General features: G+C 33.8%; 1 protein-coding gene across 1 annotated transcript; it reads right to left on the reverse strand.

The window, feature by feature from the left end:
• Positions 1-332: 332 nt before the first annotated feature.
• LOC115985139 lies at positions 333-9,407 on the reverse strand. Its single transcript, XM_031108107.1, has 5 exons — positions 9,329-9,407; positions 2,717-2,808; positions 1,360-1,887; positions 810-988; positions 333-540 (listed from the first exon to the last, which is right to left on the reverse strand). Exons 1-5 carry the CDS (start codon positions 9,405-9,407, stop codon positions 333-335), a joined length of 1,086 nt encoding a protein of 361 aa, XP_030963967.1.
• Positions 9,408-14,972: the final 5,565 nt, after the last annotated feature.

Genomic DNA, 14,972 nt, shown 5'->3' on the forward strand with positions numbered 1-14,972 from the left:
CTACTAACCACATCTTTTTCAATATACACAATCAAGCAATCATTCATCCACTGATCTCCCATTCGATTGCGCAGTTCATTCTTTATATATTTTATTGTTGAAAAACTTCTTTCTACTGTTGCAGTAGCAACTGGAAGGGTCAAAGCTAACTTCACAAGCAAATAAACTAAGGGATAAGTCTCATGCTTCCTTGTGATCACTAACTTTTCAGCAAGTTCACTAACTCCTTGAAGCTCTAAAAAGAAGTCATTGCTGCGCATATCAAAAATGTAATTCTGCAGTTGAGAGTCAAGTGCCAAAATATCTGTCCCAAGAAAATCAGAGGGATAGAACTAAGCTAGACGTATCAACTTTTCCTTATCAAAAGCCACAAATGAATTACTTGGATTCAAGCAAGCCATACAAAGTAGCAAATCGGTATTCGCCTCAGAAAAACGGTTGTTAAGCTCTTGAAGTTGCATATCTATGACTATGTAGAATAGCTCAACACGATAATGATGTAAATTTGTATTTTGTTGAGTGTTGTGTCGCGGCCTCCCACTAATTACAAATATTTCATCCATGTTTAAGATAGAAATATCATGTATGGTACAAAATGAAGACACTTCAGTTAATAAAGATTTTCATTCATCATCTCTCATCACTTGCAATCGTTACTTAGACACTTTAACAAGATCCATAGCATTTACTATATCCTGATTTTTTTTTTTTTTTTTTTTTTTTGCAATGCTATTGACAACTCATTTGTGATCCCTAAAATGTTTTTCATCAAGTGTAGAGCACAGACAAATTCAAAAGATAGAATTGACCTCATAATGGATTGAGTTTCAACTTTTTGGTCGGAGAGGCCATCTTCTTCAATAATCTCAAGTATATCAACAGTAGTAGAGAACATCAAAATCAAGTTAAGAATATTCCCATAATATGATCCCCAACGTGTATCACCAGGGCGTTTAAGATTTGTCTCTTGATTCAAACCTTGCCACTTCTACATACACCATTCTCTAAATCTTCTTTAATTTTGGCAAATTGTGTATCTTGAAGAGCATCTCGTCTCTTACAAAAGCCTCCAACAGCAGTTACTAAATTACTAACCACATAAAAAAATTCAGCAATGTTAATGTGATTTTTAGCAACAGTAACAAGTGTCAATTGAAGTTGATGAGCAAAACAATGGACATAAAATGCTGAATTATTCTCTTTCAAAATTAAAGTTTTGAGACCATTGATAACACTTTGCATATTACTAGCCCCGTCATAACCTTACCCATGTAGGTTCGACAAACTCAAATTATGTTCACAAAGTAAACATTCAATAGCACATTTGAGTGACAAAGCGGTGGTACTTGCAACATGTACAATACCGAGGAACCGCTCTATAATAATTCCTTTTTTGTTCACATAACGAAGAACAAAGGACATTTGTTCTTTCATTGAGATATCATGTGACTCATCAACTAATATTGAAAAGAACCCATTGTCAAGATCCTTAATGATGGCTTTGGATGTTTCACGTGCAATTGCATTCACAATGTCTTTTTGAATATCCGAGTGGGTAAGCTTGCAATTTTTCGGAGTTGTTTGCAACACTTCATTGATAGATTCATTGTGATCCCCCAAAAATTGTAGAAGCTCAAGGAAATTTCTTTTATCACTTGAACCTTGAGATTCATCGTGACCACGAAAAGCTAATCCCCGGCATAAAAAGAATCTTATGCAATCAACTATTGCATTTAATTGAACCTGATATTCAAGTTTATCTTTATTTGATTGCTTAACCAAAATACTTTGAATGTATTGCTTTTCCTTCAGTAGATCTTCACTCTTCTTGACAGCTTGGTTATGGGCACTATTAACTCCTCCAACATGGGAATCTAACTTCACAAGCTAATTCCAAAGTTTGAATCTCTTCGTTACAAAAGTCTCACCTCCTCCTTGCTTACCAACATCTTGCACCCAAATAGGTAACAATAAAAATAAAATGCCGCATCCTTGTCTATACTATATTCCAAACACTTTCTATTTATATACCATTCGGATCTAAATCAATGGGGCTTTCCAAGAAAATATGATACAGGGTAATCATGAACAACAGGTTGACAAGGGCCTTTTATTAAATAATATCTTCTTATTTCATCATGATTATTAGGATGATAAGATGATATCTTTTGGCGTAGTCCAGGATCTGAAGAAAGATTTTCTAAGTTAAAGTCAAACACGAATTCGCTTAAAAGATGGAGATGAATCTTGCATAGGAGATGAATCTTGGGTACGTGGTTTTCTTATCAAATATTTGTCCATAATTCTAGCAAAAAAATAAACAATAAACTATAAGTTCATTTGAAATATTAATAAAATTATTAATTATTGTTGTTTAATTGTTTCATTAATTTGTTTGTCTTTTATAAACTATAATTTGTTATATTGTTGTTTCATTAATTATAAAATTATTAATTATTATTTAGCCTAACATAATTTAATTTATTTGTCTTTTATAATGTATTGGTTAATTATACAGTTTTAATTATTGTTGTTTAGCGTAACAATAAACTATATTGCCTTAATTTGTTTGTCATTAATTATACTGCTTTAATTTGTTATATTGTTTAGCCTCTTGTGCACATTACACTAAAAGAGCCTTACGCATCCCATGTGCAACACAATAATTAAAACAATGTAATGTGCACCATATTACATTGCTTTAATTATTGTTTACCCGGCCCCATGTGCCCATCAGCCCTTCTACCCCCACCCCACTCAACAAACAAGCACAAGCCTCATGCCTCATGCCCCAATCACCATAGCCAGCTGCCAATCAGAAAATTTCACAATCACAAATCACGATACACATTACTCTAAAAGACAATTAATATCTTACCAACACCAACACCAACACACATTGACCAACACCAACGGATAAGATAAAGCCAAATTCAAAAAGACAAAAAACAGGAAAAAAGTAAAATATAAATAAAGCTTATTCATTCGGCCAGCCAATCAGGGAGAGAGAGAGAGTTACTGAGTTAGACTCTTAAAGAATAAAGAGAGAGAGAGAGAGACATTCATTAATTTAGTTTTCATTTCAGTGAGATAAAGAGAGAGAGACTAAGAGACTGAGAGAGAGTTAAAGAGAAAAAGAGAGAGAAATACCTTGAGGGAGGCCGGAGGGAGCACCGAGCACCGGAGCAGAGCGATCTACGATCTGTGATGAGGGGCAAGCGACGAGCGACGAGGGGCGAGTGAGCGAGCGACAACGATGATGAGGAGCGAGCTACGGTGACGACGAGCGAGTATTGGGGTTTTTTTTGTTTGGTTTTGGTTTGCTCTATATTGGGGTTTTTTATTTTTTTGATAAACACCTCTGTATTGGAGTTTCTTTTGGTTTTTCTCTGTATAGACTGTATTGGGGTTTGGTTTTCTCTGCTTTCTCTGCCAACGATGTGACCATGGGTTTGATTTCTAATTCTCTGTGTTGTTTTTTTTTTCGAGAATCTGTGGGTGGGTTTGCTACCTCTGTAATATGTTAGGCTTGCCGTGGGCTTGACTTTGTTACAAATTTTTTATTTTTTATTTTTAGATTTTAGTTCAATTTTTTTGGGTTTTTTTTTTTTTTTGCTTGAAAGTTGAACAGATAATTTTTTTTTTTTTTTTAAATTGAGGGTGTTCTTAATTTTGTGATTAAGAGTGTTACTAATACAAATTAAATATAATTTTTTTTTTTGATTTTTTTAAGGTCAGGGTGTTCCTAGGAACACCTTAAGCTGTACGTGGCGTCGCCACTGTTCTAGCAATACTATCTTACCTATGGCTAAAGGGAAAAGCATTACAAAGGTTTCATTTCACCCCTACTAGTAATTACTTCAAATCTTACACGCACACTTAATTAGTAAGTTACTATATTTCTCCATCAAGTGAGACCAAGCTCTCCATGAAAGTAGTTAGAAATGAAACATGTTGGATATCAATATGCACATGCTTCTCATATATAGTTTTAGGGTCAATTAAAATGAACTTTTTTTCCGCCTCTTTAATTCACCATTTGTCAACATCCGGTATAATTTCAAAATTAAAATTGAACCATACTTGGTGAAGCCATAGAAAGCACCATGCATTTCAAATGGTACCAAAAAAAAAAAAGCTTACATATTCCTTCATCACCCATACGATGATATGAAGCATACAAAGCTATGTTGGTCAGAATGAAGGAATAATTAGGTAGCGCTAGCTCTTCAAATGTCCTATATATTATTGATATCAAATGATAAAATCATTTCACTCTCAAGCTTCTCTTCACCTTGTATGATATCTACTATCCAGTGCAAAGCTCCACCAAACAATGGGATTGGCAAGAAAAAATTCAAAGGTTCAAAATTAATACTGGGTCACAATGAAACCTCAATCCTTCTCTAGGAATCCATACATAATGTGTACACCTCAACCTCAAACGGAGGTGTGGGTGTCAACAAAGAACGTGTAATCCTCACAACCTTGTAGTCATTATTCTTAGAATGATACGTGAAAGCTCGGATTTGTGCTAAAACACAATAGCTTGTTCAGACCCCGAATTAAAAATTATGACTAGATTGCTTTTACTCTAACTTAGACTAAGTGCGGAACAGGAGTATAGAAGTGCAATGAACTAATAACACTACCCTAAGCCATATTCATCCATCATCAACAATAAAATGAAAGCTTAAAGAGTAGGGAGGAGAGATGCAAACACAAGATAACACCAAGACGTGTTATCGAATAGGAAACCGAAGAACTTGGCAAAAAACCTCTCTACGACCCTCCAAGTCGAAATTGATCCACTAGAGAATAAAGTTGGAGTTCACAAATAACAAAAGTCCCTCCAAGCCTAGTCTACCCCATGTACTTGAGCCCTCTAAGCTTCTACTACTAACTGACTTCTCGGAGCCTTGTCTTCTCTAGCTTTTCGGATCCCGCAATTCAGCCTAATTGTATCCGCCAATAAATGGCTTCTTCCAATACTTCCCAGTAGCACCAAAATCTCACTTTACACTCAGTATGTGTGTGGTAAGTATTTGGGCTAGCAACCTCTCAAAGATATAAAGATGGAGAGGTAAGAGTTGCAGAAAACCACAGGGAAAATGTGTAGATGATTGTGGGTGTAACAATATCTAACTCTCAAGTGTGTTTTCTAGGGTTTTTTCTTTAAAAAGCACTCATTCCAATTTGTGGGTAATGAGGGTATATATAGTGTGTGTAAAGACATGCTAAAGCAAATCATAACTTTTTGCCAAACAAAGAGTTTTGTGAGTCCTTCGCGGGTTGGCCTTACCCACAAGACACTTGCGAAACATCCAGCTTGGCATGACTCTTCATCTTCTAGTCACGTGCTCTGCACGTGGCTCTTTTCATGGGTAAGCTTCTCGTGAGACAATCGCGAAATCCACTTGTTCATCCTTGGAAGCTTAAGTCTTAACCGATCTCTCACACTCATCCCTTACAATTAATCTCACATACATATAGGAAAAATGATTGAAGAAATTATAATCAAATTTGACACAGAATTAAAGCCAACACAACATAGTTGGAAATTACAACTTTATAGTACACAAATCCAAGTGAAACATAGTCTTCTGGACTATCAAACAACATCTTAGATTTTCAAACACTGGGGTCCCACAAATATATAACACTAGTAGAAGTGATAGTACTCTAATGAGTTTGATTAAAAGACAGACACAATAGGCCATTGCATGAACCCACTATGTTGACAAAATGAAAAGGAAGGTTAAAGGGATTTCAAACTTAGAAATCCTATCAAACCCAACGTCACTACTGACCATATAGAACGGTCTACTGCTAGGACTAGGAGGAGAATTAAAAGAATTAAACTGCTTCATTGATAAGAGATAACCACGACCATTATCATTATCATACAGTAGCCTTGACAAGATGTTCAGTACGATGTCGTGAGGGAGATGGTTCTTCCTCTGTCAAATGATCGATGGGTGTGCTCTTGTTCTTGGGTCTCTCATTTCATTTGGAACATTTTTCAATGAAAGAGAGAGTGGGATAGGGAGCGAAGTGTTAAACATAAACTTTAAAAACTAAAATCTAAAAACACCCAAACATTCGCAAATATCTATGGCAAAATAAAATTCAATAAAAGACCCATTAAATTCTACAATCAATTAGTTTTGGATAGGCGAAACTACAAAGTTAGTCCCTCAAGTTTACCTTGCATGGGCAATTGGTATCTCAAGTTTCAAGTGAGCACAATTGGTCCCCTTTGTTTTCAAAATGAGAAATATAAGTCCTTTTATTAACTTCTATTAGGGATGTTGCTTACATGGCTGACGAAATAATAACCAGGCATTTTTTTTTTTAATTACGTGGAATTTCTCTCTATTAGAAAACTACAAAATTAAATATACACATAAGAAACAAAGAAGACGTGTTCCAAATTCAAATCCTAATCCTAACCTAGTTCCAAATCAAAACTCAATTTTCAATTTGCAATCTAACGTGAGATTCACTAACCCACGACAAGGAGGGATTGAATAGACCCAAGCCCAGCCGCCACGACGCCACCGCCCTCCACTAGGGACATTGACGTCCTGCTTCTCCAAGTGATAGCCACTGCCAGGGTTCATGAGGTTTTCTTTTGTGTCAATTTTAAGCATGTTTGGAATAAACCTCGAATGTTTGGAATCAACATTTGAGCACAACAATTCTGTAAATGTGTGCTGCATTGCTTTGGTCTCTACTAGATGTTTTGTTTTGTTCATGAGGTATTCTTTTGTGTTGATTAAAAGAAAATTCGAAGTGGAACAATATCAGCTAAATATATGCATAGGGACTTTGATTTGTAAAGAGTAACACTAATCTTGGATTATTCTAGACTGGTTTTTACATGTGATTGTAATGCTCTTTGAGATTTTAAAGTCCATATTTGTAATGGTCAAAGATTCTAGTTTTAAAGACTTCAGGCAGGTCAAATTCTTTTAATTGGTCAGTATGTATTTCTTCTGTGGTTATCTGATAGTCATCATCTTCTATTTTGTTAAAGGGGGGGGGGGGGGGGGGTATATGTATTGCGTTTGTACGTGATTCTATTATATAAGAAATGAAAATTTGTTTGTTGTCTACCATTTATGAGTTATGGATTTCTTCTGTGAACGTCTTGGCTGTTTTTATTTTGATATTTATCCTAGCATTACCAAGTAGCTCTAGCTCATGAACTTCTAGTTCCTCTCTATCCTTATTCCTTTCAACTTTGTCACCTTTTACAATCTTTGTTTGCAGGTTTTGTTCTCAAATATGCTTTGGTGAGAAATTCCCACAAGGTAATATGTCCTATGTTTCTTGTCCTGCACTTTATTATCCATTAAAACCTATATATTACTCAGTTCTTAAATTGAATTTTAATTATTTTGCTTCATCTTCTTCAATTAGATTGTATATAAATAGTTAGTCTTTGTAATCTATTCTCACAACTTGTAATCTCTCTTTCATTCAATAAAATCTGAGAGTTTTATGTAGAGAAAGAGTCTTCAAGTTTTGACAATTATGCTTCCATGACTTTACAGTTTAATATTTTTTTATGTATATTTCCTTATAATGGTGTTAGGGAGAGAGCAACAAACATTTGTAAGTTTTGAAGACATAAACCAAATATAACTTCTGAAGACATAAACCAAGCATTGTTTAGAGATGTCGACTATGGAGGAAGATGTCTATAAAAGAATAAGGTGAAAAAAGATTATTCTGGAGTAGATTACAAGGCTTAAAGAGATGAATTTTTAGAGTTGTTCTTCTTTAAGGAAATTTACAAGCGAGAAGTTGTAATAATAATGTCTTCTAAAAAAATTTCACACATTTATTTGGTCCATCTCAAAGCAATTATGTATTTTTTACTTGAATTTTTTCTCAAGGATTATTTTGGTCCTTCTCTAATTCCAAAGTTCAATAAATAAAGCAATAGCAAAATAATTTTGTTATACTATGTAAAAAGATTCTTATTGTGGATGGAAAAGTGTGAGGCAACAAACTGAAACACTTAAATTATATAATGTTCTTGATATGGAGCTAACATATGGAGTAACTTCAATTGCTGTTTTAACTGCATTCTTGTCACCAAAGTTCAAGCTTATTAGACGTTTCTCTAAGTAGGGGAATTTCTAATATACAGTAGAAATAGTAAGAGTAGAGCATTATAATCTCAAGTAAACTAATAATGGACTATTTTTCAGCATCTTGAATTAACTCCAGCTTCTATTTGTTATCATAGGCATACGTGTACCATCAATATGTGTGGCATTTGGCATTAACAGTTCATGGAATGAGAAACTTATTGAAGCTTAATTCAATAGAGAAGCCATCACGATTGTTAAAAGTTTGTCACCAACACAGACAATATGGAAACGAATAAAAATCTATCTAAAAGTATGTATACAGAGTTATAGTAATGCAGGAGTATAACCAAAAGCTATTTCAATATTTCATTCGAGATTTTCAATGGATAATTTCAGATTGTAACGTAGTTATTTGTTTAGTTTGGATTGGTATTTGAGTTTGGTTAGGATTAGTTGTTTATCATTATAATTTGTTTAGGATTATTGGATTAGTATTTAAGATTGTTTAGGATTATCAGATTAGTATTAGAAATTGTTTAAGAGATTTTATCTTTATCTTTGTGATTTATGGAAGCTGTACATAAAGCTCCGGATGATTTCTTTTATATACACAGACTATTATTATTATTATTATTGAGATTATTTGCAGAGATTGCATTGGTTTGTTTGGTGGTGACTCCAAACACCTTAGGTGGGAAGCATAAGGTTCTACATTAGGACAAATCTAGGTGGGAAGCCTAGGTTGTCCTACATCAATTTGGTATCAGAACCCAACCCGATCACCCTTTTCAGCAACCCAAAATCACGACTAACAACCCACAACCACACTCACCATCAGAAAAGAAATCAACCGCTAGACATGCCATTACTCAAATACTTACCCCACAAGATTTCCAACCAAAGCAACCCAATTTCTTACCTCACGAGCTCTGCAAACCAGAACTAGAACCAATCTGCACCATATACCCCCTTTGGCCACACGAATTCTTCATTCTGAAACCAACAGAGAAACCCACTACTCCCTCCAAACTTGTGACCCCCATTCATGCCCGACTCTAGGACCACCATCAGAGGAAAAAAAAAAAAAAATTAGATCCACAACTTCAACCTGCTAGACTAAGAACAAGAGAGTTGAAAGTCAACACCAAGCCGCGGATCCCCCCAACGAAATGAAACCATTGCACAACCCACCGCCGAAATCATCACCAACTACTGTTGTCAACATCGCCATGCCACTTCACGAAACACTGAGATTTGACTGCCCAGCTCTGATCTCCACCTTCGAGTGCCGCTAACAGTCATCGCTGACAAGCCCATGCCGCTTCTTTGCTGTCGACTCCAGCGATGTTTCATGATTGCTCCGCCACTTTTTCTCTTTTAGTTTCCTCTACTTCTAGTTTTGTTAGTTTCGGTGTTTATTGTAGTTCTTTCTTTCTTGTGTTTCAAAAAGAAAAAAGAAAAAAAAAAGAAAAAAAAAGGATCAAGTCAGGTCCAAAAACAAGCAGAAGTCTCAAGAAGGTTCCACTTCCATTACATGTGAGGAACCACAAGCCCAATTTCATCATTTTTAGTAGCATGACCCACTGTCTAGTAAGGCCTAGGTTGTTAAGTAAGCCCAAGAATGTTCCAATTCGGTGTTTTGTGCCCCTAAGTCTGAGCTAAAATATGACTTCCTTTGATAGAGAACTCGAGAAGCAGCTTAAGGAGGCTGGGGATAGACTCCTTAACCCTCCTTCTTCCATTGATGATCTCCTCACTCTTCTTGATGAAATTGAAAATTTGTTAGCATATGTGGAGCAAGCACCATCCAAATCAATGCAAGGTGCACTTTTACCTTCAGTGAAGGCATTGATTAATAATAAACTTTTGAGACATGATGAAATGGATGTAAAGGTTTCAGTTGTATCTTGCATTATTCAGATTACAAGGATAACAGTACCAGATGCCCCATATAAGGATGAGCAAATGAAGGAAATATTTCAGTTGATTGTGGTAGCATTTGAAAATATGTCTCATGTGTCTCCTCGCTCTTATAAGAAGGTGGCTTCAATTCTTGATACCATTGCTAAGGTCAAGTTATGCTTGGTAATGCTGGATCTTGAGTGTGATGCATTGGTTGTTAAGATGTTTCAAAGTTTCTTGACGATAATTAGGTCCAACCATCTACCTATTGTACTTTCAACCATGGAGACAATTATGAATTTGGTCATAGATGAAAGTGAAGACATTTCCTTAGATTTTCTTAGTTCACTTTTTGCTAGTATAAGAAGGGAAAGTCAAAATGTTTCACCTACTTCGTGGAAATTTGGGGAGCAAATAATTATTAGGATTAATGCCCAGCTAGAAAAGATAATGTCACCCACTCAAAAACTACTCAGCAAGCTTAAGGATGCACTTGATGTGAAAATTGATTATGATGAAAGTGCTACTTTTAAGTCCTTCATGATTCATGAAGATCTACATGTTGATAAAGTCCAAAAGGTTAATACTAAGGTCCAAGATAAAATTGTGCCTGTTCAACACATTGATTTTGTGTTTCCAGAGGAGTTCTATGGTGTTGTGGAATTGAAGGTTATTCTACTCTCAGTGCTTCCTAGGGTGATTTCTGATATGAAGGAAGTATTAAGCACCAAAGCCTTAATTCTTCATCACTACAAAACTCGAGGTCGAGTTTTCTTAAACTAGGGGAGTATAATGCAGGAGCATAACCAAAGGTTATTTCAATATTTCATTTTAGATTTTCAGTGGATAATTTCAGATTGTAACGTAGTTATTTGTTTAGTTTGGATTGGTATTTGAGTTTGGTTAGGATTAGCTGTTTATCATTATCATCTGTTTAGGATTATTGGATTAGTATTTGAGATTGTTTAGGATTATCAGATTAGTATTTGAAATTGTTTAGGATTTGTTTAGGAGAGTTTATCCTTATTTTTGTGATTTTTGGAAGCTGCATATAAAGCTCTAGATGATTTCTTTTGTATACACAGACTATTATGATTATTGTTGAGATTATTTGCAAAGATTGCATAGTATTTGTTTGGTGGTGCTTCCAAACACCTTAGGTGGGAAGCCTAAGGTTCTACCGTAGGACTAATCTAGGTGGGAAGCCTAGGTTGTCCTATATCATATAGTCACTCTAAAAGTCATGTATACGTATTGTAACATCAACTTTTAGAAGGTTTTGATGAAGCCACCACATATCTGATGGACACCAACCAAGGTCCACATTTCATGTTAGTTACATACCCACTGATAAAATTAGATAAGCAGTACTGAGTAGTAAATATCTAGCCAAAGGTTACAAGACAAGGAAATCATGGTGAGTAAGAGACTAGCCAACTATATAAAGGTTTCCAATAAACATCATATTAAATTCCACCGTTCCACATGTTTAAATTCCCTTGTACTGTTTCAAACAATAACAAAAAATATCTAAGCATTCAATCCACTTCAAATACACAATTATCTCCACAAGCGCTTTCACTTCTACACATTTATCCACAAGAAATTTTGGTCACTTCTGCACTTGAGCATTCTTATAGAACTTTGTAATTCTTATGGATGTCTCACTTGCAACAGCCATATCTCAACAAGTGACATTTCATCAGAATTATTATCTTTATATATCTTTACCTCCCATCCTTGGTATCTATATAGATTATTCTTGATCTTCCCCATTAGTAAAGGGCGATTGTAAAGTCAAAGTCGTCCATCCCTACAACAAGAGCAAGGAATTCACCATTAAAAAAAAGACATACCAAAGGGCTGAATTATTTATAAAAAGATATTCTACAATTTCAATACATATTTAGAAGTGATGGAAGTAGTATAATAAGACAATCAATGTCTAAGTGTGAAGATTAGCGACAATGCCTTTTGATCCATGAATTTCTTGTGATCCATGAATCTCTTTCACCCAACTACCAATAAGGTGAGTCTATGAATAATAAGCATAAAAGAAAATCAGTAAGATGCTTAAAAATTTGGAATGCAACTTATAAATATACTTGCGTTTATTTGTGTCTTCTCTCATCTTCTTGGGTTTGTGAATCTCACGTCAAAATTGCAAATTGCAGATTTAGTTTTGATTTGGAACTGGGTTAGGATTAGGATTTGAATTTGGAACGGGACTTCTTTGTTTCTTATGTGAAAATTTAATTTTGTAATTTTTTAATAAAAAGAAATGACACATCATTAAAAAAATGTCAGGTCATTATTTCGATAGTCACGTAAGCAACATTACTAACGAAAGTTAACAAAAGGATTTATATCGCTTATTTTGAAAACTTGAGGGATCAATTGCGCTCACAGGGTAAATTTGAGACCAACATTGTAGTTTTGCCTTTTGGATATATTTCTATCCTTTTATAAATAAAAAATAAAATTATGAGTAGTCTCTATCTATACTACTAACTAGCCTTCTCACATGTGCAATGCATGCTTAGAGGCTTTTTTATTTTAAGTTTCATTCATCATAATTAGGGGTTGATGCATTTTCCAACCACAAAAAGTTTTAGGGGTGTTATTATAAAAGAGTAGGTTCTGGTCTTTGACTAAGTCGACATGAGATGAACCCCTTTTTTTTTTATGAACATGAGATTAACCCATTGAATAGCATAATGATGTGTTATTAAATGATATAATTCATGTGATAAGTTCGTCTTCCTATGAATTTTACTCTAAGCAAGCAAAGAATTTAATATTAAAGAAACACAAATTCTCACTAAAACACCAAATTTAATGGTGAATGCACTCCAATGAAGTTTTGTGGCAAGTGGCAACACTTGCTTGTAACTGAACGTTACAAACTTCGCAGTCGTTTGCTGATATCGCCTCTCTTATAACCTACAAAAGAAAAAACAAAATAAAACATCAAAATTTTTGTCAAAAAAATGTGCTTTTTTTTAAAGAAAAAGGGAAATTGGGGGACCTCAAAGTAAGTGGGATGGAGAATGACTGGGAAACCGGGTTTGTTTTTGTTTTCCTTGCTTGCGACTCTTCTTTAAAATCAACAAAAAAAAAAAAAAAAATCAAAAATCAAAGCTCCAAAGAATCAAGAGAAACTACAAACATGAATGAATAAGGACACGACACATTCATGTCATTTATAGTTCTCTCTTCTCCTTCATAGTGCTGGGAAATTGTCAACATGTCCTATTAAAAACATAATCTAAATGAAAATAAATATTTAGATACATATTCTAACTCATAAAATATCCTCAAAAACTGCACATGAATTAAAAGAAAATAGGAAAAAAACAAGACCTTAGACAAATTCTAAATTTGATTTGTTCTAATTCCTATATATCATTATGTAATTCCCAAATGCATCTTGGAAAATTCTCTTCTGGAGAAGATGGATAGCCATAATAGAAAGGGATGGTGAGACGGGGATCTTTTATTTTCTGGATAACAATGAAAGTTTGAAACTGCTAGATAATGGTAAATTGGTAATGAGGAAGTTTATTTTATTTTTATTTTTTTGTAAATTATTGGCTTTTATTTTTCAATTAGTTATTTGCATGTGAGTTAGAGTTAATGTGAATGGAAGAGAATATTTAAAACTAAAAATCAAAAAAAAAAAAAAAAAGAAGAGAAAAAAGAGAAAGAAAGAAGGGTAACCATGTGTATTAAGAGGTAAGGTGTTTGAAATTTATTTTTTATTTTGTATAAAAGATTAGAAACAAGGGTGTAATGTGAGATAGAAATAGTGTCCTAAGATTTAGGACTTCTTTACGTTAGAGGTGATAAAAGTTTGAAATGTTGAATCTAAAATAAAAAGTGGAGATTTAGAATGAAGAAGAGAAGGAAACAACTTAAAATTTAGGAACCTTTTAAAGTTAAATTGCCTAAACTTTAGGAACTTTTTAAAGCTAAATTACTCTTTTAACCTATTTGTATTTTTTTCATTTAGAATTATTTAACTAAAAAATAGTGGTATTTTAGAGAATTCATTAATTTGTGTGAGGATATTTTGGTACGCAAAATGATGAAACCCAAATAGGGGAATCCTATTATTAGTAATATAGATAACAAGATTCCTTGTTTCGATTTCATAATTTTATGTACCAAAATACCCTCAAATTCATATGTTTAAAAAGTTTAAATAATAGGGTTAAATATGTAAAATTATTAATTTAAATACTCCAAAATTTTAGATAAATTAAAAAAAATTAGTTTTTTCACTCTAGCTCTCCCTCAAGTAAATTTTTTTTTAGCTAACTTATTTTAATTAAATCATAACCCCTTATCCATATCCTTTAAAATTCGGCACTTTCATCTCTCCTTATTCCTTCTAAAAGGCAAGTCAATTACTAAAATGAAACAGAAATAAATGTATTTCTTCCTATGTTTAATCTTTAAAAAAAACTTAAATTCAATAAGAATGTGGTGTAAAACTCATATTTTACCCCTCCAATTCTAATACGCCACATCATCATCTTTTTGGTACTTTTTTTTTAATTATTGTTTTATTGCTCGTATAATTTTTTTTAATAGGAATTGCTCATTTAATTTTGATCGTTGTATACAATTTTTAGTTGCTTCTTTCTCTTTTATTTTTCTAGAGAATTTTAACACCAAACCCAAAAAAAATGCCTCATCACAACACAAAGTGCATGTGGTGTGGCTAGTAATAAATATAGTGTTAGTGAACATAGTGGCATATTCATGTGAAATTGATGTTGCTCCTATCAGGCTATCACAAATTGACTACTCAACTGGGTATGAAATTAAATGTGTCCATAGGATTGTTAAAATTAGTTATTCTGCCTCTCATCGATAGTTTGTTTAGGGTTTTTTTTTCCCCTGTTAAAAGTTGAGACATCTATTCCATGATAACTTCTTCTTTTGCATCATGTTAATATC

The sequence above is a fragment of the Quercus lobata genome, chromosome 4 (genome assembly GCF_001633185.2).
Source record: "Quercus lobata isolate SW786 chromosome 4, ValleyOak3.0 Primary Assembly, whole genome shotgun sequence".
Taxonomy (NCBI): Eukaryota; Viridiplantae; Streptophyta; class Magnoliopsida; order Fagales; family Fagaceae; genus Quercus; species Quercus lobata.